This window comes from Littorina saxatilis, linkage group LG13 (assembly GCF_037325665.1).
Source record: "Littorina saxatilis isolate snail1 linkage group LG13, US_GU_Lsax_2.0, whole genome shotgun sequence".
NCBI lineage: Eukaryota > Metazoa > Mollusca > Gastropoda > Littorinimorpha > Littorinidae > Littorina > Littorina saxatilis.
The window spans coordinates 8132942-8158044 of NC_090257.1; the positions used below are offsets into that span (position 1 = coordinate 8132942).

At 46.6% G+C, this 25103-nt stretch overlaps 2 protein-coding genes and 1 long non-coding RNA gene across 7 annotated transcripts in view; 2 read left to right on the forward strand and 1 right to left on the reverse strand.

Moving 5' to 3' along the window:
• The window catches only part of LOC138983520 (protein timeless-like), a 41905-nt gene extending 36354 nt beyond the window's left edge, over nt 1-5551 (forward strand). For both annotated transcript variants that reach the window (XM_070356776.1, XM_070356777.1), the window contains exon 23: nt 4519-5551. In XM_070356776.1, coding sequence (XP_070212877.1) covers nt 4519-4606 — 88 coding nt within the window. In that variant the 3' untranslated portion in view covers nt 4607-5551. The remainder of the gene's footprint in view (nt 1-4518) is intronic.
• Nucleotides 5552-9273: 3722 nt separating this feature from the next.
• Nucleotides 9274-14584, forward strand: LOC138983527 (uncharacterized). The gene is made up of 2 exons (XR_011461179.1): nt 9274-9674; nt 9738-14584. It is a non-coding gene; the product is annotated as an uncharacterized lncRNA (long non-coding RNA).
• A 181-nt stretch (nt 14585-14765) lies between these two features.
• LOC138983519 (trichohyalin-like) overlaps nt 14766-25103 on the reverse strand; it is a 28152-nt gene continuing 17814 nt past the window's right edge. For 2 of the 4 annotated variants that reach the window (XM_070356772.1, XM_070356771.1), the window contains exons 13-15: nt 23822-23936; nt 22134-22270; nt 14766-21737 (exon numbers count right to left, since the gene is read on the reverse strand). In XM_070356772.1, the coding sequence (XP_070212873.1) occupies nt 15923-21737; nt 22134-22270; nt 23822-23936 (6067 nt within the window). In that variant the 3' untranslated portion in view covers nt 14766-15922. The remainder of the gene's footprint in view (nt 21738-22133; nt 22271-23821; nt 23937-25103) is intronic. The other 2 variants (XM_070356775.1, XM_070356774.1) reach the window with 2 other exon arrangements.

The window sequence follows — 25103 nt, forward strand, 5'->3', positions numbered from 1 at the left end:
CGGGCGCGGGAGGCTCACGCCGCGTCTGCCGGCGGCTCGTTTTATGAACGATCCGGCCGCCGGCAATTCGCGTTCCACCCTAGTCTTAGTGCCACGGTGGAAGCGGCAGCACATCGCCTGAGGAGTACAGATTCACGTGCTAACGCGACCTATGTTCCTCGGGAGGACGCGGGTTCAGTGCCATGCTTTCCTTCGGGAGGCGCACCTCCACTGTTTCCTCGTGTCCAATCTGTTTCGTCCCTCCCTTTTCCCTTTGACTCTCGAACTCTCCCTTTCCAGACTTCGAGTGTTTAGGGTGGGGCTGACGGTGATGTGTTCGTTGGGGAGGTGCCTTCGGTCAAGAAGGTGGAACTGAGCTCTGCTTCGTTCCACAATCTTGAGGCCACCGTTTCTTCCACAGTCGAGGCCCAATCACAGGCCTTGACATGGATGAGCACGCTGTCCACACTGTTGGACCCTCCCGATCGGGCAGAGTCCGATTCCACTCGGGTCCTTGACACGGTTCGAGTGGATCGGGCTTTGCATGCCGTGCGATCGTGCGTGACGTCTGCGGCAGAATTGGCCATTGGAACACGGGTCCACTTTATTGGCCCTGTTCCGTGATCATTTTCTGCCTACTTCTATAGTGCCTCCGGATATGAGGAAGAGTCTGAGGAACACGTTTCCTCAGCCTTCTTCCCTCTTTCATCCGGACACTGTTCGTTCTGTGGTGGAGTCCACACGCCAGAGGAACACTGATTCTCTGATGGTTGGCCTCGCTGCTTCGGCGACGGCGGCGGGGAGTAAGAGAAGTGCTACAGTTACCTCCAGCTCCCAGCCTCAGAAGAAGAAGAAGAAGCCAGTTTCACTGCCTCCTTCTTCCTCCTCTTAGGCGCCTGTTGCGTTCCCAAGCAAGACGAATGGTGCTCAGACAGGTAAGGGGAAGCAGCACCACCAGGGGGGGTGGTCGCAAGCCTGCGCCTGCCCGCCAGCAGAATTTTCAGTGAGTCCCGGCCCTACGTTGACGCCCCCTCAAGTTGCCCCTCTTTCGTCCGTCGGTTCCCTTTTTCGGGCCCGCGGCATGTGGGGCAGACTGGTCTCCAACCAGTTTTTCTTGAGGGTGGTGTGGTCGGGGTTTTCTCTACCGCTGTCGTCACAACCTCCATTGTCCGCTCTAACCTGGACGTTCCCCCCTCCTCGAGACCCTGCCAGATGGCAGGCTCTTCAGGACGAGGTGAACTCGTTGGTCGAGAAGAAGGCGGTCTACCCCCTTTCTCAGCCTTCTCCGGGGTTCTGCTCCCGCCTGTTCACCGTCCCCAAAAAGGACGGCCGGTTCAGGCCGGTGTTGGACCTCTCCACCTTGAACTTGTACCTTCACAGGTGCAAGTTCAAGATGGAAACCCCTTCGTCGGTCCGGTTGGCCATCCGGCCAAACGATTGGGCCATGTCTGGGACCTCCAGGATGCTTACTTCCACATCCTGGTGGCCCCGGGGTACCGACATCTGCTCCGGTTCGTTTGGGAGGGCACAGTGTTCGAGTTTCGGGCCCTCCCATTCGGCCTGTCCTTGGCCCCTCTGATTTTCAACGGGGACAACAACACCACATGCTTAGCTTACCTTCGCCACCAGGGGGGCACCAATTCTCGGTCCCTCTCCCTGTTGGCGGAGGAGATTCTGCTCTGGTGCCAGACCAATCAGGTCCGGATGTCAGTCCAGTTCGTTCCGGGGAAACTGAACGCCCTGGCCGACATTCTCAGTCGGAGCGATCAGGTTCTCTCCACAGAATGGACCATCGCTCACAACGTTCTACAGCGTCTGTGGGCAAGGTGGGACCGTCCTCTGATCGATCGGTTCGCAACTCGATTCAGCGCTCGGCTTCCCAGGTACGTCAGCCCCTTTCGAGACATGAATGCGTTCCACTTGGACGCATTCACTCTCTTGTGGAGGCTCCTCGATGCTTACGCCTATCCCCCGACATCTCTGATTCCGAGGGTGCTGGCAAAATATCTGCAGGAACGACCAAGACTGATTTTGGTCGCGCCTTACTGGCCAACAGCTCCGTGGTTTCCAGATCTTCGCGGTCTCACCCACGTAGACCCTCTACCTCTGGATCTGGACGGGGGAGGTCTGCTCCAGCCTCGATCATGCCTCCCTCATCCACGTCCAGAGAGTCTGTGCTTGACCGCATGGCTCTTGTGCGCTCCAAACTGCTTGCACTAGGATTGCACAAGAGTTCAGTAGAGTTTTCCTTGAACGCTAAGAGGCGATCAACTAATCAGCTCTACGACTTACGCTGGAGAGCTTGGGCCACCTTCGCCTTGTCCAAGGGGATAAAGCCGCTTTATCCCTCAACACAGGACTTGGCCAACTTCCTGGTGGAAGTGTATCAAAAGAAGAGTCTTTCTTCTAAGACTCTTCTTGGATACAGATCTGCCATCGCTTCCACGATTGCGGCCGCTACTGGTCGCAGATCTGAACACTTGATCAGGTCCTCCCTCATCGCTAATGTCCTTTCGGGTATTAGCAATGCAGCGGTGTCTAAACCTCGGGTTTCATTTCCCAAGGGGGATGTCTTTCTGGTCCTCAAACTCCTGCGTAGCAATGAGTTTGAACCCCTGGCAGGCATCAGTATCAAGTTGCTGATTTTTAAGACTAATTGTTCCCCATCGCTTTAGCCACTTGCCGTAGACTCAGTGGTATTCAAGCTTTGAGTGGCCTGGACTTTGACATTGAGTTCACCACACAGCAGTGGTTGCCAGCATGGTCACGTCAGTCTAAGATATGTTTCTTGGGTATATTTTCTTTTACGGTAGTACTGTTCGAAAATTGCCTGGGTATCTTAATCCTTGGATTTAAGTGATTTTGATTAAGGAGTTTAATACTCTACATATCACCCTCACACCACTCTGGTATTCTGTGCAAGAATAGTACTGTCGAGGTAAGTGTTATATTGACTGTAAGGCTTCTTTTTAAGCCTACTGTCTATATGATACTTACCGAGACAGTACTATTAGAGTTTCCCTCCCGCCTCCCCTCTTGATATGTTATGGGCTTTTTGAGGGTCTGCAGCTCATAAAGAAAGAGGACGCGCCACCTACATCCTGTAAGGGGGAAGCACTCGGACAGTGCTTGGGATCCACGGTGGCGCATGGTTATGGGAGATAATTGTACCCACTCAGCGTTTTGTCCAATTTTTTCGGCCTATAATAGATAATGTGCAAGAATAGTACTGTCTCGGTAAGTATCATATAGACAGTAGGCTTAAAAAGAAGCCTTACATTCCACTTTACTGGGTTGAGGTTGTGCCTCTCTACCTGTCTGGTTTGTTCGTGCTGTTGGCCCCGAGAAATACCGGCAAGATGTCTTTGAGCCCCCGTCTCATTGGGCCCCCATGTCATTGGGCCCGCGTCTTGTTGGGCCCCCGTCTCGTTGGGCCCCCGTCTCGTTGGGTCGCCGTCTCATTGGGCCTCCGTCTCGTTGGGCCTCCGTCTCGTTGGGTCCCCGTCTCATTGGGCCCCCGTCTCGTTGGGCCCCCAAGTCTAGATATTATGACCTTTCAGGGTCAATGTCATTTAAAGGTCAAAGGGGGATTTAGGCATGCCGGCCTTCTTGTGAGTATTACCAGTCCGTCGAAAGCTGACGAATTGAAATAATCTAAAGTAATGAGCTGCGTCTACATCCCATTACTGGATTGCGTAAATGTGTGTACAGCCGCACTCGCCTAAACGAAACACGCTTAAGCAGAAAACTCGGATATCTGAAGCCAAAATCAATTCCCCGCTAGACCCCCTCTTTGTAAGACTATTTATAATTTGGATAAGCCAAACTCTGTCAAAAAATAGCTAACTCAAACACGGACATCTCAAACGTGATTTTGACAGATAAGCCAAACTCTAAACATTGTCGGAGAGACATTTTTTAAATTTTTGCTTGAAAAACACGTCGGGAAGATAAATATATTTCGTCACGGCTATAATTATCCTACGGAAACGAACATGTCACCTGTTTTTGAGTATGCGGGGAAACTGATGACGTGTGCCCCATGATTTGCAGGCGCCATTGTTTGGACAGAAAGACTGGTGTGCGTGAATTAGGTGATGGGTTCAGGGTTAGAGATGGGATGGCCGAGGGAGGGTCTGTGATGGTTTACGGGATGCTTACTGTGCCTTTAACGTGGAGGGGTTGTACCTTTGCATTGCTGAAATACAGAAAATACCGTTCAGGCTTGTTTATTATACTGGGGGCCCAAAGAGACGGGGGTCCAATGACACGTTTTGTTATTGCTAAAAAAAAGTGTGGGGGCCCAATGAGACGGGGACCCAATGAGACGGGGGGGCCAATGAGACGGGGGCCTAAAGAGGCAGTGAGGTTCGCAAAACTCGTTAGAACTACTGTTGCGATCCAGCTTCAGTTTTCAGTTTGAAACGGAAGTACTCTTTGGTGTGAGAACACAGCCCGTGTCTTGAGGCAGTAAACCTTGTAGGAGTCTTCAGTGGAAGTATGTGTGTTTAATCAGTCTGTTCTTTTGCGTGTCTACAGGCCGGACCAGAGTCACCAGTGGCTGAACTACGTGGCTTGCTTCCGGCAGCTGAAGGGGTCGGCACAGTCTTCACAGGGCCAGGCCTGATACCACGCACCACCTCATCGCGACACAGCATCATCATCGTCGTTCACTACATCATCATCATCGTCGTCAAGTACATTATCATCATCGTCGTTGAGCTCATCATCTTGACACATCAACATCGTCGTCGTTGAGTACATCATCAGTATCGTTGTCGTCAGCACCGTCGTCAATCTTCACTGCTTCATTACAGACAGCTAGCTGAGGGTGCGGGTGTGGATCAGAAAACGCTTCGGAGAGGGCTTCATGGAGAACAGTTTTGTGACCATGGTGAAAGAGAAACATGAAAGTGACATGCGTCTCCATTAACAGCTTAGGCCAACAACAAAAAAATAGTCTGTTTACGGTAACCCGACCGACCCTATTTTTTTCGCGCGACCCTAGACTTTTTTTTGGCATTTGGGGAAAAAAAATAATAAAAAACCCACAAAATAACGTAAAAATATGTTTTTTTGGAAATAAAAAAAAAAATCCTGACCTACCGACCCTATTTTTTTGGCCTATGTTACCGTAAACAGACCTTTTTTTTTTTTTGGCCTTATGTACAATGGTCAAGCAAGTGTGGCTTGACGAGCAATGTGATTGTGTGCAATGTGTGGTAACTGCCGTTTCAGTGTGGTTTTGTGGTGCACCATTCCCTGTTCAACAGTCGGCGATCCCTTGTCTGATTTTCAGCAAAATTCAAAACTTGTGCTTATTTATGAAACAGTGGAACTTCTTTGTTGTTCCATAATAATTTAAAGTCGGTGTGTGTGTGTTCAGTTTTCTCGGCTTACTCTGTACACACATACTGCACTTGTATTTGGAGTCAGTGTGTGTGTGCTTAGTTTTCTCGACTTACTCTTTTTCCAGATCCTGGTTGTGAATTGTTATACCATTGCAATGATCTTATGTTGTTCTGTTGTGTACCATTTTGCCTGCTCTTTTGTTTTGTTTTGTTGTTGTGGTAATCAATCAGGGTTCGTACAGAGTCCTTGAACCCTGGAAAACTCCTTGAAAATTGGAAAACCTTTTCCAGGGCTTGAAAAGTGCTTGAAAATAGAGTTTTGTTAAATAGTCCTTGAAAAGTACTTGATTTTTCCAAATTGTTGCCTATACATTTCGTCAGCAGCTTGTCTTATTAAAAAAAAAAAATGCAACCCCCTTTTTTTTCGTCAAATACAGTACACACATTTTGGGAGAATAAAAGATCGAGTGAAAACGAAAGCAGACGAACTATTACTAGTCACCCGTAGTTGCTTCCCTTCCCGGAAGTTGGCAAGGGAAACAACTACGGAATGACTAATAGTTTGCAGACGCGGAGAACCGCAGTGGCATTTCCTGTGTCTTAGCGTGGAAAATGGGGAAAGGCAACTGCGTCTTCAACCGTCAATGGCTTGCCAATGCAAAATACAAAGCTTGGCTTGCAGAAGCATCGGATAAATCGAAACATCATGCGCGATGCTTCGTGTGTAAAAAAGACTTCAACATTTCGAGCATGGGAGAAGCCGCCTTAAAAAGCCACATGGCCGGTGCACGACACCAGATGCTCATCAAAGGAAATGAAAACTCTGCCCCGAAATTGACGATGGAAGATTTTGTGCAGCAAAGGTGTGATCTCCCTCTCTCTCTCTCTTTCTCTCTCTCTCTCTCTCTCTCTCTCTCTCTCTCTCTCTCTCTCTCTCTCTCTTTTTCTCTCTCTCTCTCTCTCTCTCTCTCTCTCTCTCTCTCTCTCTCTCTCTTTTGGCTCACGAAGTGTAGCCTATGTGATCGTAACTTTATCTGTCTGTGCGTGTGGTAGAAACTTTAACATTTCGTCATTTGAAGACGTCACATTATGGCGTAAGAGGGTTAGACGTCACGCGTCTCGGTCATTGTTATTTTGAGCGGGCCGAGACTAGTTGGCAGTCGTGTCCCTGTAAGTAGGCTACATGCAGACAGACAGATCTAGATCTAGTGTCTCGCTTTCTTGCACAGTTTCACCTATGCTTACTGTGTGTATGTGTGACGGAGTGATTGAGTTTGTGTTACTGTTTGTCGATTTCTTACCTGAGCCTTGAAGGCTTCGCCTCTTGTTCTCTTTCTTGACGATGGAACTTGGAAGATTTTATGCAGCAAAGGTGTGATCTCTGAGACTCTCGCTCTTTCTCCCTCTCTCTCTCCCTCTCCCCCCCCCCCCCTCTCTCTCTCTCTCTCTCTCTCTCTCTCTCTCTCTCTCTCTCTCTTTCTTCTCTTTCTTTTTTTGCCTCTTTTTTTCCTTCCCCCCTCTCTCTCTCTCTCCCTCCCTCTCTCTCCCCCCCTCTCTCTCTCCCTCTCTCTCCCTCTCTCTCTGACTCTCTCTCTCTAGCATTCTTCTGATAGCTCTTTGGAGATGTGTGTTTTGTAGCTCTACACAATCCTCGGGGGCCTCAGTTGGTGTCTCATCTGCAGTGGCAGGGCATTCTTCGGGTCCAAGTTCATCTGCTACTCCAGTGATGACTGAACCTGATTCTTCTGTGCCTGTGACTGTATCAAGTTGGTGCTCTAACACTGATGTCTTGAAGGCAGAAGTCTACTGGACATTGTATTCAATGGAGAAGCATTTCTCGTTCAGAAGTTTCCAAGGCATGAACAGTATTTTGGGCAAGATGTTTCCAAACTGCCCAGAAGCAAGACAGTTCTCATGTGGAGAAAGCAAAGCGGCATATCTGGTCACCTTTGGTCTTGGACCATATTTCTCTGAAATGCTGACAGCAAATGCAAAAAAGGCTGCCGGAGGATACGTTCTTCTGTTCGATGAAAGCTTAAATAAGCAGCTTCAACAAAACCAACTTGACGTTCACATCCGGTTTTGGGATGATGGCCAGGTTCAGACACGCTATCTGACGTCCAAGTTTCTTGGCCATGCTACAGCTGATATTTTGTACTCTGAACTTGAAGAATGTTGTGAGATTCTAGGCAAGGAGAGCATCGTCCAGTTGTCAATGGACGGACCAAATGTCAATTGGTCAACATTTGGAAAGTTGTGCAAAGATATTGACACATCGACGCAAACCAAGAAACAGCTGTACAATGTTGGCAGCTGTGGGCTGCATACTTTGCATAACGCATTCAAGAATGGCTACGACAAAACTGGTTGGGATTTGGACAAATCACTGAGTTCCATGTACAAACTGTTTCATGACACCCCAGCTCGACGTGAGGATTTTGTTACTTGGACTGGATGTACTTCATTTCCCAAGAAGTTTTGTGCTCACCGCTGGCTTGAGAATGTGAGCGTCTGCGAAAGAGTCCTTGAAATCTGGCCACATCTTCAGACATTTGCTCACAAGTTGAAGGCAGCAAAAAACTGTCCCAGTACAGACACATTCTGCACAGTTTTGAAATGTTGCAATGATGTGCTGTTTACTGTGAAGCTGCAGATCTTCATTTCCATTGCAAAAGACATTGAGCCTTTCCTGAGGCAATATCAGACTGACAAGCCTGTCCTCCCCTTCCTTGCAGATGATTTATTTGATGTGGTGCGGAACATGATGGGCAGGTTTGTGAAGGATGACATCATGGAGAATGTTGGTTCCTCTACTTCCAAGCTGATCCTTGCTTCGCAGGACTTGTCAGAGGTAAAAACTCACAAGGATGGCAGCAAAATCAATATCGGCTTTGCATCCCACAGGTTACTGAGAGACCTGAAGTCACGGGGAAAGGTCTCTGAAAAGGATCAGATGGTGCTTCGACTTGAAACAAAGAAGTTTTTGATCCATGTTGTCACCAAGATTTTGGAAAAATCACCCCTGAGATACAGTCTTGTCCGCAACCTGGCTTGGCTCAAGCCCGATGTGGTCCTCAACAACAAAAAGAAGGCTGAGCAACAGCTACATAACTGCTTAGACGGCATGGCTGAGATCAAGAGAGTGGATGTTTTATTGGGAGATTCAATCATTGACCAGTACAATGAGTTTGCAACTGAAATGGTTGGAAATGCTGAGCTACGAGATTTTGATTCCCAGACTGGACGCCTTGACTCACTGTACTTCTCCCTGCTTGCTTCGAGGAAGGAATGGAAAGACCTGTGGTGTGTCATAAGAGAGCTGCTGATGTTGTCCCACGGACAGGCCTCTGTCGAACGAGGATTCTCTGTTAACAAAGAGATTATGACAGACAACATGAAAGGGAGAACCCTTGTAGCACAGAGGCATGTGACAGACCACATTGCAAACGTAGGTGGAGCTGAGAAAGTGATGTTGTCAAAAAAGCTACTCTACAATGCTGCTAGTGCTCGGCAAAGGTACTCTGAGTACTTGGAGGAAGAGAAAGAGAAGAAGAAGAACGAGACACATGTGCAAAAAAGAAAGGCTGACATGGATGAGATTCAGACTCTCCAAGCAAAGAAAAGAAAGATCGAAGATTGTGTGGCTGACCTGCTCAAAAGCGCAGATGCTTTTGCAGAAAAGGCTGAACACACGCAGAACTTCAACTTCATAGCAAAGTCAAATGCTTTGAGGAAAAGTGCAAAAACCAAGAAGGACGAAGTGGCATCTCTTGAGAAAGAAATTCACCAGAAACTTGATAAATTGAAAAACTGAAGGTAAGCTTGGTGCTTTGCATTAATTTGGGGAAAATCATGTCCTTGAAAAGCATTTATTTGGTCCTGGAAATGTCCTTGAAAACTCCTTGAATTGTATCAGCTCTGCCCTGCAGGAACCCTGAATCAAGTACTGAACGTTTTAACTCTGAGTCATCAGTTAAGGGCGCCATCTTTAGATGGTCACTTCAGAACAGCAGAGCTAGATAATTTTCCCCAAAATTCAATTTGGTGAAAAGCTGAGCAAATTAACAAAAAGCAAATCTGAAATTCTGTGTGTAGCTTGGAAGTGGATGGACAGACTGTGGTAGCAAAAAAGAGGTTTCTACCTTGAACGGAAGAGAGGATACGCTGAGCAAGGGTCAGTATAAGGGAAGTAACCCGTTTTCTAGTGTCTTGCCCTTGGTTTCTTATCTGATCTTTAGATCTGGGCCTGAATGCATAGCCCCTCCATACTTTTAGGATTTCATAGCGCTGTGGAGCGCATAGCTATGAAACGCACTATAGAACTCAGCGGTCCGCATGCATGAGGTCAGATAGTGCCTGCCATAGCTATGAAACGCACTATAGAACTCAGCGGTCCGCATGCATGAGGTCAAATAGTGCCTGCAATAACTAAGAGCGGCTCTATTTTTAACACGTAGATAGTGGAAGGGATTCCCCGTCATCCTGTGTCTCTGCGCATGCGTCAAGCTTTGTGATGCTTCGCGGCGGGTCAGTTTTACACCATTTGCCGCAGACAGTTTGGAAAGCCCGTCTCCTGATAAAACTTAGCTTTCGTGGTTTGGAAACTATATCCATTCCGGTACCCTCGCCATAAAAGTATGTCACTCTCTTGCTGGTTCTGCATGCTGTGTTTGATGTTATAAATTCCCGTATTATTGAGTCACTTGAGAAAAAGTGACTCTATGTAATCGGTCAGTGTTAGTCTGTCCGGCCGGCCGTCCGTCCGTAGACACCACCTTAACGTTGGACTTTTCTCGGAAACTATCAAAGCGATCGGGCTCATATTTTGTTTAGTCGTGACCTCCAATGACCTCTACACTTTAACGATGGTTTCGTTGACCTTTGACCTTTTTCAAGGTCACAGGTCAGCGTCAAAGGAAAAATTAGACATTTTATATCTTTGACAAAGTTCATCGGATGTGATTGAAACTTTGTAGGATTATTCTTTACATCAAAGTATTTACATCTGTAGCCTTTTACGAACGTTATCAGAAAAACAAGGGAGATAACTAGCCTTTTCTGTTTGGCAACACACAACTTAACGTTGGGCTTTTCTCGGAAACTATAAAAGTGACCGGGCTCAAATTTTATGTGAACGTGACTCATTGTGTTGTGAATAGCAATTTCTTCCTGTCCATCTGATGCCTCATATAATATTCAGAACTGCGAAAGTGACTCGATCGAGCGTTTGCTCTTCTTGTTATCATTATTATTATGTACCGCGATATTATGTACACACATCTTGAAAAGATCCGCACGCGTAAAAACTGACCCAAAGTCAAGATAACCCGCAGAACCGGCGGCAATGCACCCTTTCGATTCAGCAGTTCGAGTTGCTCTTACAGTTCATCCGTGATTGCAAGAATGTCCTGCCGACGAAAGCGGAATTTTCTGTACAGTTCCACGTCGTCGTAACGATTCAGTGGATGTAGGCGGTCAAGAAAGATCCGGTTGCTTCTCAAATTTCTTCTCATCCTGAATCGGCATGAAAGCAGCCGCCATTTTAAACGCTCCAATAGCCGGTTCCATAACTCTTATTGGAAGGAGGGGCCTGCTATAACTTTATGGATGGCATAAGGCTCTATGCGCGGTCCATGCATTAGAAATAAGAGACTTTATGGAGTCCACAGACTTTATTGCAGTGACGTCATCAATTTAGGCTCCTATGGAGGGGCTATGCATTCCGCTGCTGGCACAAACGACACGTCCGCGATTTTTTAAAGTAGACTTCGATCACAATCAGTGTAGTTACTCCTCCCCCCCCCCCCCCCCTCCAGAAGAAAAGAAAAAAGTGATACTGACAGCATGTATAAAGTTGGCATGTATTATGTTAGCATGTATAAAGTTGGCATGTATTTTGTTGGCATGTATTATGCAGACCTGTTTACCAGTACGATTTGGGCGTATTTTGTACGCCAAATTATTATCGGTACGCAAATACGCGACACACACACAAAATACGCATAAGAATAAGTTTTCCGGTCGAAAGGAGATAACCATGACAGCGAGTCTTCAGCTGTGGAAACCATGTTCAGTTGTTGGCACGTGCGATCGTCTGGACAATTGTGGCAAAATGAAGCGGTAAAATGTGCCAGTTTCGGATGACTGTACCAAGTCTAAACAGCAGAAGCAGCAGATTTTCTTGGAGAAATATAAGAAAGAGCCAGGCATTGTGGAGTCAACTATGGGAAAAAGTCATGCACACTGCAAGTATTGTAAATCAGATTTCTCCGTTGCCCATGCTGGGAAATATGACATCGAAGGACACTGCAGTTCCAAAACTCACCTGGACAGGGTTGCTGCAAAGAAATCCGCTGAAAGCTGCCAAGAAATTATGAAGTTCATTCCCGCAAAGCAAATCCTGCCAGAAGAAAAGGCTGTAGTCCGTGCTGAAGCAATGTTTTCTGAGATGATTGTAAAACTGAACTTGCCACTGTCAACCGCAGATGTTATTTCACGAACTTCATCTTTTCATTATCAATCTGTTTGGAAGACACTGGTTATAATGCTATAAACTGACAGGTAAATAAAATTGTTTTATCCCTGTTGTATTGGAAGGAGTTAAATTCTGAAGGTGTTCACAAGACATGCTATTCTTACACAAACACGTTTGCACCCACGCGTACATTTTCCCTAGCCCATATGGCTTTGCTTGCAAAGTACAACAACTTTTTGAAAAATACACTCAACTTTTTGGGAAAGTACTCTTGCCTCGGGTTTAGGGTAAACAGGTCTGATTATGCGAGCATGTACACTGTAAAATCCCTAGTAAACGCCCACCCCCCTTCCACACAGATTTTGGGTAAAAGTAGGGGTTGGGCGTTTGCTAGGTATACACCCCTTTGCAAGATACAGTGTCATCACATTTTCACAAGAAAAACAAAGTGATAAAACACACCGTTTGTTTACACAAATAAAGATTGACGATCTGTGATAGAAAAAAAGAAGAAGAAAAAAAAAGAACACAAGAGACCTTGATTCTTCTAATTCTCAGAATAACGTCAGCACAAACACAGTTTCTTCTCTTGTTTGGAGATCTGATAGGGTTGATGAAAGAAAGTCGTATGTTCTCCCATGCCCTGCTGACCCAGTTGATGACGTCTTGCCTTCTAGGCTGCTTGAGGTTGTCAGCAGCTGTCGGTGGTCTTGCTTCTCTCAGTCCACTCAACCCAGCAGTCTCTGATGCCATCTTTAAAAGGCTTGGCGAAACCGACATCGACTGGCTCAGTGGCTGGGCCAAAGCTGTGCTGCCTGCAGCAAAGATGTTCTAGGCTAGACGAGCGTAGCCTAGAACATCTTTGCCTGCAGGCACAAAGACCTAGTCAACTTGCTCTGCGGCAAGCACTTCCAGTCTGACTTCCTGGGTTTTGTGAGCGCTGTAGCAGTCCAGAAGTTGGAGCAACGCTCGTCTGCTGGCCTAAGAACACGCTGAATCCAGGGCAGGATGGTGTTCCTCGTCATCCATCCATTTGTGGATGCATACAAACGCACATTGTCTGGTACTCTCAACTGGGGAAGGACGCGAGGTGGAATGTGTCTCCCGCAAAAAAACAACCCGGAGTGGGCGTTTGCTAGGTAGTGACCCCTCTGCACACCTTTTGGCCCGAAGTGGGGGGTGGGCGTTTGCTAGATACTGGGCGTTTGCTAGGAATTTTACGGTAATGTTATTATGTTATTATGTATTATGTTAGCATGTATGATGTTAGCATGTATTATGTTATCACCATCCTCAGCTGGGTGGAGTCCTTGTGTTGGAGACGTGTGGACTGAATGTCACTGTATCCGTCTCCTGTAAATTGTGTGGTACCCAGTTTCTGCTGTTCTGTATTTTAACAGGAACCATCTTTCTCGTACATTGCCTTGTGGAAGTTTTGGTCTGTTGTTAAGCATATTGTGTTGTGTAAAAGTGTACATTTTATGTCAAAACACAATTTAGAACTCTTCTTAAGCAGCATTAAAAGGTTATTTGTAATCATTTTCATCTGTTACAGTTGTAGAAAAATCATTTTTTTATTCAAATAGATTTGTTTCTATCGCTTATATTGAGTCATAATAAAAGGACAAATGTTTTGTTTTCTGGGAATCTGATGGGTCTTTTTATTTTATTTGATGTGCAAGCTAGTAAGCTGCAGTGAATTGTGCAGACAGATATGCACAATTTGTGGTACGAACATGAACTTCCCGTCAAGCCAAGCCGAGAACGAATCCTGTTTGCAACGCCATTCACGGACAGAGGCTGCTGCCTTGTGAATGTGTTATGCAGACATCCCCCGCATGTCCAAAGGTAGTGACCGTCGGTCACTTTTGTGACAGTCTAACTGCCGACGTACAGCCAAACTCTTTCTTCATTCCCTGGGTCTGACCTGCTACAGCTACCTGACCTCACGTGCCAAGTCGAAACCCTCGAGTGTTGAAGACTGCAAGTTGCACACTGCTCTTATCCACCTCTGGGTCTTTCCAAGCTAAAAATACTTTAATTGTTCAGTGTTCCAAGCTAAGAACAAGTCTTGCATAGAAGTCCTCTGCAAAAAAAAAACTTGTTACTGTTAGCAAACCTTACATGTGCAATTTCACAACCAGAAATATCTTTGGGAAATGTTTAGGAATAGTGTCCTAAGTGTTAAGTAGCTGTTGCCCAAACTTTGCAGTCAAGGGAACATTGGCAGAGGCAAAATCGTGGCGACAAGCGATATTTTTGACCAATTAATACTATCACATGTAATTCTGATAACTTTATTTTTGTGTTCAAGGAAGAAAACAACATGGTGGCCCGAGAGAGTTAATCGGGGATACTGCTTTTGAATTTTACCAATTAATGTCTTAGAAAGCTTTCCATCTTATGTGGAGACAATCGCATTGTCCTTCTATTTATTTAAAACCAGTTGTTGATATTAAGATGACAGTTGTATGATTATCTCAGCATGTTTCCTGGGGCTGGTTCTTAACCCACTGCACTTTGTTCAGTTGGTGGGTTCCAATGTCAGATCTTTGGTTGTTGGTGTCTGATGTGGTGTGTCTTGTTTTGTGTTGTCATACAGAGAGATCATTTGATGGCATTGTAACGGGCAAGTCCATTGTTGAATGAAATTGAAATTCCATTCGTTGATCTGGATTAGTAAAAGTGTGATTAAAATCGGAATCCTATACCCATCCCAGTTCGTATTGTATACACAGTACATCTATTGTTTTGACAAATAAATGTTTTATGTGGCTAAGTTTCTTGTGATGAAAAGGCATGCAAGTGTGCATGTGTGACACAATCATGACGTACACTACTGTTAAAATCACTCAAACCAAACAATCTAATTTGCAACAGTCCGTCTTCAAAGTGAAAATGCTGTTAAAATATTGCACATGCAAATCAAACACTCCAGTGAGAAAAACAAACAGTCAGCATCAAGGTTGTGATATGCAACACATTCGTTTTCCACCATAGCACGACACTTACATTAAAGCAAGACATACCTTCAATTTACAATGAAACAAGACATCTTTCAACATTCGATCAATTTAGAAAAACTCCAAAACACCGAACTATCAACATTAAAAGTTAACATCTGAAATATACCTCCAAATAGTCTTGTGCGAATAAAATTTATTTTTTAAAACAACATTCTAAATCTGCTAGACAATGTGGAAATCAGAATTTTCACATGTTCAGTCATGAACCGCCTCCCCCTCCCTAAAACTGAAAAAAAAAAAATTGAATGATTCATTGTACCACACTGCTCTTCTTTGGTAGCAGAATACACTCGTTAAGACTTTGTACTAGCCAACCCTAAAATAACTGCATGAAGGCAATGTACATACTCACGCATCAACATGAGTCTCCTACATGAATTGGTTGCAATTAGAAACATCAAAAACAAACTATGTACAATTTCTGCAAAACCACTGGAAAGTAATCATGTATGTGATGACGGTGAAAATAAGAGCCTGTTTTACCAGGAAAATGACAAGAGATGTACAGTACACAAAGAAACAAGAGCCTGTTTTACCAGTAAAATGACAAGAGATGTACAGTACACAAAGAAACAAGAGCCTGTTTCAGTGTTTGACATGCAAAATTACACTTTACAGCACTGTTGGGCATCCATTAGACACACTCAATTCCCCTCCCTCCCTATACTAGGAAGACAACACTTAAAGAACTCAAACCTTTGTGTTTTCTGTTTATCTCCCTTTCCCTCCCTCCTAGCCCCTCTGTGCGTCCCTTCAAACTTCACATTCCATCCTGGTAAATGCTTCGAACTACACAACACTTAACCCCTTGACTGCCACAAAACCTATCAGATACTGTCATGCTATCACACACAAAATCAATACTCTGACAGGGGAAACAACTGCTGTATATTGTCTTTAGAATTGCAGCGAAATGATTGCCTCCCCTGGAGACGTTTTTCTCATCAGTTTTGGTGTAATAGTTTTTGCATGTACCTCGTTTGTTATGATTTTGTATTGAGATTTTTCCCCACTAAATTCTTCCGGCAGTAAAAGGGGTTAAACAATAACAACACCTTAAGGTTAATGATTTGTTATTGAAGTGAAAGGCTTCAGATTTTCTTCCCTTTGCCCTCTGACACCAGCTGTTCTTTCTTCTTAGTTTTCAGTTCTTTGAGAAAGTCCTCCAGTTCGTTCAGCTTCTTGTTGATGGGTGGGGGAGCCACAGCTGATGGCTGAGTCACCACCGCGGTCACTGTACCTGCGTCTGTGGGCCCCACTCTCTCCACCGGCTTCTTCACGCCCGACCCCTGGAGGGACGCTTTCCTCTCTTTCTTTTTGGTCGGTGGGGAGGAGGAGGAGGAGGAAGAAGAGGATCTTCTTTTCGAATGTTTGGAAGAAGATCGTTTCTTTTCACTTCCCTTGCCGTGATGTGAGGAAGATCGGTGCTTCTTCTTGCGTGGTTCGTCAGAACTTGATGACGATGAAGGCGATCGTCGCTTCTTTCGTCTCCTGTCCTCAGAGGAGGAAGAAGAGGAGGAAGATGACCTTCGACGTCTTTTCCTCTTTGGCTTTGATCTGTCCTTGGAGGAAACTTGCCCGGCGCTGGACCGCTGCTTCTTGTCTGGCACGATTTCTCTGACTGAAGATGATGAGGAGCCCGAGCGACTTCTTCTCTTGCGAGATGTTGAAGACACCACATTCTCTGACACAAGTTCCCGTAAAGACGTCTTTGAGCTGCTTGTGCCTGGTAAATTCTGGAAGAGAAACTTGATGTCGATATCCCCAGTAGGGGCGCGCTTAGAAGACGCCTTGGCGGCAACGTTGCTGATGATTTTCTCCATCCAGGAATACGCATGGGATACTTCCTCCGACTTCTCTCTCTGGGATTTGTCCACAGACCGGTCTTTTCTGGACTTCCTTGGAGACGGACTTCTCCTGTTTCTTTCTTGTGGAGACGAGTCTTCGGAGCTGCCTGGCGACTGACGCTTCCTGCTTCCCTCTTTTGGCGACTGGTCCCGTTTAGACTTCCCACGAGAGCGATCTCTTCTGCTCCGGTCATCCGGAGATAGATCCCTCTCACTTTTAGGCTTTCCCTCTGGCCGACTTCTTCTTGTTCTCTCCTCTGGAGATGAATCTTCTATGTCTCGCTCCTCAGGGGAACGGTCTCTGCGAGTGGTAAGGGCTTCCCTAGCAGAATACGTCGCTCTGTCTGAACTTGTCTTGCCGGTCCTGTCTGCCGTCTCTTTGCTGGCTCTGCGTCTGTGTGAAGAGTGCTCTTTTCTTTCACAGCTATCGTCTTCTCTCGCTCTTCTGTCCGCCGCGCCTCTCTCACTGATGTCGCCCTTCTGCTGCCTCCTCCTGGCCAAGTATCTTTCCTCCTCCTCCTCTTCTTCTTCCACAGCCAGCGTTGGAGAAGACTCCATCTTGTCCTTTCTGTCCCGACCAGTCCTTGGCTGTGACCCGAGCAGGCCGGCCACGGGAAGTCCCGTGAAGAGTTCTCTGTCCCTTCTCTCCCCCGCGCCCTCTGTGCTGCTGTGAGGCGACCCCTGCCTCTTTCTCTCCTTGCCACGACGCACAAGGTGGCTTTCTTCAGACGCGGTGGAACTGGCGGCGGAGAAGTGCGCTGCGATCTGGCGGTACAGTGTCTGCTCCAGGTCCTCGATGGACATGTGTTGCAGGAGGTCCTCTTTCTCTTCCTCTCGCCTGCTCAACTTCCGTCCGGCGTCTGCTCGGGATCCTTCTGCTTCACGTCCAGACAGTGACCGTCTCTCTGCATACCTCTCCCTGCCCTCGGCTGTTTGGCTCCTGCTTTCCTCTCTCGACCATTTGCTGGGTTCCTCCTCATCGTCATTCCATTTACTGGGTACCTCATCTCTGGACCATTTAACGGGTACCTCATCTCTGGACTGTTTACTTGGCACATCCTCATCTTCATTCCATTTACTGGGTACCTCATCTCTGGACAATTTGCTGGGTTCCATATCTCTGGACCATCTGCTGGGCATCTCATATTTCTTCTGTTTGCTGGGTACCTCATCTCTGGACCGTTTATTGGGTACCTCCTCATCGTCATTCCATTTACTGGGTACTTCATCTCTGGACCATTTAACGGGTACCTCATCTCTGGACTGTTTACTTGGCACATCCTCATCTTCATTCCATTTACTGGGTACCTTATCTGTGGACCATCTGCTGTACACCTCGTCTTTATGTTTACTGGGTACCTCATCTCGGGACCATCTGCTGTACACCTCGGCTTTATGTTTACTGGGTGCCTCCTCATCTTCATTCCATTTATTGGGTACCTTATCTCTGGACCATCTGCTAGGGACCTCATCTTTCTTATGTTTGCTGTGTACCTCATCTCTGGACCGTTTACTGGGTACCTCCTCATCTTCATTCCACTTACTGGGTACTTTATCTCTGGGCCATCTGCTAGGGACCTCATCCTTTTTTTGTTTGCTTGGTACCTCCTCTTTGGACCACTTGTTGGGCACCTCCACTTCTGTCCATCTGCTGGGCACTTCACCCTTGCTCCATTTACCGGGCGCATCATCTCTTGTCTCCCTGCTGGGAACGTCTTCCTCCTTTGTCCATCTGCTGGCTACTTCATCCTTTTTCTGTTTGCTTGGAACCTCAACCTCCTTGGTCAACTTACTGGCTACCTCATCCCTGAACCATTTGGTTGGCACTTCATCCTCCTTGGCCCATCTGCTTTGCATTTCATCCCTGGTCCCTTTGCTTGGCACTTGGTCTCTGGACCATCTACTTTCTCCTTGTGGCCTGCCTTCGTACCTGGGACCCGAGTCCCCTCTGGGTGCCCGAGTCCAGTCCTTGGAGTGACCGCTCTGCTGGCCGACGGTGAGCTCTGTCCACACCCGGGGGTTGGGGTCTTCCTGGGTCGCCCCCCAGCGTGACCGGCGCACGGGGGACTCCCACTTGGACATAACTGTCAGCTTGCCTTTCTTGTTGATGATCCGCGACGCCTCCGCTTCTTCAGCGCTTTCCACAGGGGTGGCTGGGGGGTTGTCTTGCTTGCCGTGAGTGGTAGCACTCTTGCTATGGTCTTCCTGTCTCTTGGGATGCTCTTCGGCTCTGCTTCTTTCCTCCGCCCCCTTTGTTCTCTTCTCCCTTTCCTCTTTGCTGTGATTGCCTTGCTGCACTATTTCTCTGCGTTTGGCCTGGTCCAGCTCTTTAGTTCTCTTATCGTTCTCACCTCTGGCATTGCCTTGTTGCACTATCTCTCTGCGTTTGGCCTGGTCCAGCTCTTTAGTTCTCTTATCGTTCTCATCTCTGGCATTGCCTTGTTGCACTATCTCTCTGCGTTTGGCCTGGTCCAGCTCTTTAGTTCTCTTATCGTTCTCATCTCTGGCATTGCCTTGTTGCACTATCTCTCTGCGTTTGGCCTGGTCCAGCTCTTTAGTTCTCTTATCGTTCTCATCTCTGGCATTGCCTTGTTGCACTATCTCTCTGCGTTTGGCCTGGTCCAGCTCTTTAGTTCTCTTATCGTTCTCATCTCTGGCATTGCCTTGTTGCACTATCTCTCTGCGTTTGGCCTGGTCCAGCTCTTTAGTTCTCTTATCGTTCTCATCTCTGGCATTGCCTTGTTGCACTATTTCTCTGCGTTTGGCCTGGTCCAGCTCTTTACTTCTCTTATCGTTCTCATCTCTGGCATTGCCTTGTTGCACTATCTCTCTGTGTTTTGCCTGGCCTGCCTCTTTAGTTCTCAACTCTTTTTCCTCTCTGGCATTGCCTTGCGCCACAAAATCTTTGCCTTTCTCTTGCTTGATAGTTTCACGCTCTGGGAAGTCCTTGCTCCTGCCTTTACCTTGGGACATGGGTTCCTTTGCTCTACTGTCTTTGGATGGTGTCTTGTCACTTTTGGATGGCGTCTTGTCACTTTTGGATGGTGTCTTGTCACTTTTAGATAGTGTTTTGTCAATTTTGGATGGCGCCTTGTCACTTTTGGATGGCGCCTTGTCACTTTTAGATAGTGTTTTGTCAATTTCGGATGGCGCCTTGTCAATTTTGGATGGCGCCTTGTCAATTTTGGATGGCGCCTTGTCACTTTTGGATGGTGTTTTATCAGTTTTGGATGAAGCCTTGTCACTTTTGCTTTGTTCTTGTATTTTTTTAGTCTGTTCTCCAACCTTGTTCCCTTCAACAATGCTTGTATCTCCACCGCTAGCCTGAAGTCTGCCTTCAATCACTCTGCCCTTGTGTTCTTTGCCGCTGTCTTTGTCTCTCTTGTGTTCTATGCCGCTGCCTCTGTCTCCCTGCTTCACTTCAGCAACCTTTGGGCCTGCTGTGCTTTGGCTGACCTTACTTTTGTGTTCCTTGCCACGATCCCTGTCTCCCTTGCTGTCTGCGGCAACCTTTGTGTCTGTGATTTCACTGACCTTACTTTTGTGTTCCTTGCCACGATCCCTGTCTCCCTTGCTGTCTGCAGCAACCTTTGTGTCTGTGATTTCACTGACCTTACTTTTGTGTTCTCTGGTAGCCCCACCCACATCTGTGCTCCCCTTGGCTTCTTCACCCTGTCTGGCTTCTTCTCCCCCGGCCTGCACTTTGCTTTCCTTCAATTGACTCCCCTGAGCATCCCTCTTCCTGTCACGCTGTTCTTTCAGACCCTTCTCATTGCCTTTGACCAGAGTCTCTATGTTAAATCTCTGTCCCTGCTGGCCCCTCTCATTCCCTCTGACTATTGTCTCTATGTTAAATCTGTGTTCTTGCTGGCCCCTCTCATTCCCTCTGACTGTGTTCTCCCTGTTAAATCTCTGTTCCTGCTCCAGACCTGACCTTTGCTCCCTGCTTCTCTGACGCTCTATGGCCATCCTCTCTTCTTGAAAACGTTTGCGGCTGTCTGTGCCAGACTGCCTTTTGTTAAAACCCCTCCTCTCTCCACTTTCTCTGGGTCGCCGGTCCAAACTAGATCTGCGACGTCTGCTGCCGAACCTGCCTCTGCTGGACCCCCTGCTGCTGGCAGAACCGCTGCGGCTCCTTTTCCTGCTGCATCTGCGCGGCGGCGCCACACGATCATTGACCCCTGTCAGGATGTTCTCCAGGTTCTTGGAAGACACGCCGATGTAGGTGGAGAGGTCGTCCCACTTGCTGGCGGCACTGGCCGATGTTTCACCCCCCACTGCCACCGCTTTCTGCAGCCCCCCCAATAATTCCCACATCTTGTCCACGTTAAGACCAGGCTTGGCACGACTCCGTGAACTAGAACGAGATGAGCTTGACCTCGACCTTGACCATGACCTTGAACCCCATCTGCTTCGAGAGCGTCTGCCCCGGGAGGATGCAGAGGAAACGCTGCGGCTGTATCTTCTCCTACTTCCCCTGCCTGGAGAGCGGTGGCGCTTCTTGAGTGAAGGTGACAGACTTGACCTGCGATCTTTGCCCTTTGATCTCTCCCTGCTTCCACTGTCTACGCTCAAGGACCTGTCACGATGACCTCTGACCCTTGACCTCTCCCTGCCTCCACCATCTTCTCTGCTCAAGGACCTGTCACGATGACCTCTGACCCTTGACCTCTCCCTGCCTCCACCATCTTCTCTGCTCAAGGACCTGTCACGATGACCTTTTCCCTTTGACCTCCCCTCGCCTCCACTGTCTCCGCTCATGGACCTGTCATGATGACCTTTGCCCTTTGACCTCTCCCTGCTTTGGCGCAGACTGTCCTTGCTGGCGGAGCGCCGACCTTTGACCCTTCCTTTGTCCCCATCCCCCTCGGCCTTCTCTGACTGCCACTCCTCCCACAGTTGGTTGAGCTGCGCGTGGGGGGAGGGGGGGCCTGAACTGGAGGAGGAGGAGGAGGACGAGGACGAAGAGGAGCTTGACCGTTTCGATTTCCTCCGATCTTTTTTCCGCTTGGACTTCTTGGAGCTGCCTGGCTGAGACTCCCCGCTTCTCCTTTTCTTCCTGCAATGACAAGGGCAGCAAGGTGTACACTTGACACCAGACAGCTACCCATTGAACACCTGCTGGCAAGATGCATTCATACACGCTCAACTAGTCCAACTTAGCTGTGAGAGTCATTTACAAGTAGTGAAGACATTTGATACAGATCTCAACAGTCAGTGTTTCATCTCAACTGCTAGCACGGTCTCTGTGAACAATGCCTGTCTTGATCTGTGTCAAACGTCACATTTTGGTCAAAAATACAAATAATAATAATCATAATAAGAGTATTTATAGGGCGCAAATCCTAAAATAGTTCTAAGCGCCCATAACATGTAACATATAATCTAGTGTGCCGTAGTGACAAAAGTTACTTGCTGAATAAAAAAACACAATGTTTTTTTGATTTGTACTTACTTGCTGTGTTTCCCCTCTGCCTGCATCAGTCGTTTGAGTTTGGCCGCGCTCTTCACCAGGCTGTCCCCTCCCTCGTCTGACGAGCTGACCGACATACGTTCTGGAGACTTGCCTCCCTTGCCTGTCACCTCTTCACCCTTGGAGGAAAGAAATAAGGAAAGCTCTGATAAAGATGTTTATTGCGTTTTTATGGGTCACATGACGAAACTGAAACCAACCATTGGTCAAACGGGCACCCTATATCAATTGATATATCGCAGGAAGTCATCATAGCCAAGTGATATCGCGCAGGAAGTGACTACGGGTGCCATCTTTAGAAGGTCACTTCAAAAACAGTGGAGCTAGATGTTCCCCATAAACACTCTTTGGTGAAGAGATGAGCACAAAAAAGCGAAAAGGCAAATCGCAAAAAAAAATAAAAGGGAAAAGCATGCCCAATCTCAGTATGCAGTAGTGTGTCCTAGAAATGCATATCAATGAAGTCTTACCGACAGGGGTTGCCATTTAGCAGAAAAACAACATAACAACAAGAGACACAATGCAAAACAGCAGCAGACACTTTTGAAGTGGATAACTTTGACTAAAATTCAAAAGAGATTTCACCCCCCCCCCCCCCCCCTATAGGGAGCTGGAAGCCACAGTGTCTGCAGACAGTTCACACTGCAACAGCCTATAGATTAGAAACGAAACTGACCTGACGAAACTGGGAATGATATTGATGGGGAGAGAGACTGGAAGAGGAAGAGTAGATTCACACTGTTGTTCTCTGTGCACGATTCCTACCTTCATCTTTGCAACTCACGCATGGTTACATAATAGCAAGTCTTTTAGTTGGAACAGATATGCGAAAGTAAAAGACAATTCCTTGACATTCTGATCACTTCAATGTCCATAGTTCATGAATCCGAGTTGACGAGAAGAAGTTCTAAAACACATCACGTTCCAAATCAAAAGACGACATTCTAATCTCTTACGTCACTATGCTTGGTTTACGGTACCATTCGGCGGCTTTGCTTAATGAGTGCATGTGATAGTCTTGGTTGACCGAGACCCTCAGGTGATCGGAAAGAAGACGTTTACTCTTGTTTGTTTTGAAAACGATGCATGAAACTGTCCAAAACAAAACGCAATAGATTCGTTATCGTTAGATGTGGCTGTGCTATCCACATGTTTTAGTCACAATGTCTCAGCTTGCGCCTCCATCTGATATGATAACTCCTTTCTCCACATTGTGACTGATACATGTGGATATCACAGCCACATTTTACCATAACTAATACTGGGTGTGTGACATAACATGTATAGATTTAGAACATGCATGAATCAGGTAGGTCTCAAGCATGAATCTGACGAAAAAACAACAGGCGTGAGACGACAACAACAACAACAACAACAACAACAACAACAACAACAACAACAATCAAACACTGAAAGAAACTTCAAGGCCCACTCCTCGTGTAAGAGCGTGGGCTCACCATCTCGGATCTAGCCAGGCTTTTACGTGGGATGAGACCAGCCCTCCCCTTGGACACCCACCAACACCCTGATGGCTTTTTGTGCAGAATGGGCATTTTTTTTTATTTACTTCGTCGGCGTTCATGGGCTGTAACTCCCTCGTACACTCGGGGTTTATTTTTTGCACAAGTCGGTTTTTACATTCCGACAGGGAGAGAGGTGTTTGTTATTACCTGCAGACTCCTGCATCTCTCCACGGCGTGCCTGGCCTCACTACACTGCGGGTCGGTCTTGAGGATCTCCCGGTAGTTCAACAAGGCCTCCTGCACGTCACCCTGCTCTTCAAACCTGGAACGTACATCACAACACAGTGATGTTTAAATGCCCACATGAACGCTGGTCATCATGGTACACAGGCACACATATGCCAGTCAATAAACATCAAGCGTATTTATGACCCTTTGATGAGTGAGTGTTTGAAAAAAAAGAAAAAGATTCTGTGTGGTGATGGCGGCCTTTGTTTTTAAACACTCACCCCCTAGGTAGTCATAAATACACTTGATCTTTAACACAAACATAGACACACACTTTACCTTTCAGAAAAGAAACAGAGAGAGAGAGCAAGAGAGACTCAGACTCAGAACTTTATTACAAAAGGATAAAGGTTTTAAGCAAAGCCTATTCTTCCAACCTGTCCTTTATACAACACATAAAGACAGACGCACATAAAAAATATAAATTCAATCATATAAAATACAGAAATACATTGTATGGAATGCAACACAATGTGCATTTAAGGAATTACATAAGGAGAACTCAAAAATTACAAAATTACATTGACATAGTTATACCTTTCATTTGGGAATAAAGTTGCTACGATCAGCTACACATCCGTTAACACTAGTACAAAATGTTTACCAAAATAACAATCGAACAAGACATTTCATTCACGAATGATGTGTGAACGTGACTGTCTCTTAAACATTTTCACTGAAGTTGCATTTCTTATCTGTTGGGGGAAGGAGTTCCAGAGAAACGCTCCCGAGAAGGCTAAGCTCGATTTGTGTGGTATAGGAGGGATGATTTTTTGGGACCCATATCTTTTTGTGGCATGTTTGAAATGTGATTGCAAATATTTAGGACAGTCGTCATTTAGAATTTTATACATGAACACAGCCTTGTTTAACGTCAACTGATCTTTCAAGGGGAGGAAATTCAGGAGCTTTAGTTTATCATCCGTGGACCTATTCAAATCATGCAGAATAAGTTTTGCAGCTCGGCGATGCAGGGAATTGAGTCTTTTTAAATGAATATCACTGCAGTTATCCCAAAGTGTCGATGCGAAGTTTATATGAGGCATTATGAGGGCGTAATAGAACATTTTGAGTGCTGCAGAATCTGCGTAATGCCTTAATTTTGATAACAGGTACAAATTTGTTGATACTAATTTGCAAATAATACTCAAATGAGTTTGCCATTTCAACTCTTGATCAATGGTAACACCCAATGATCTAT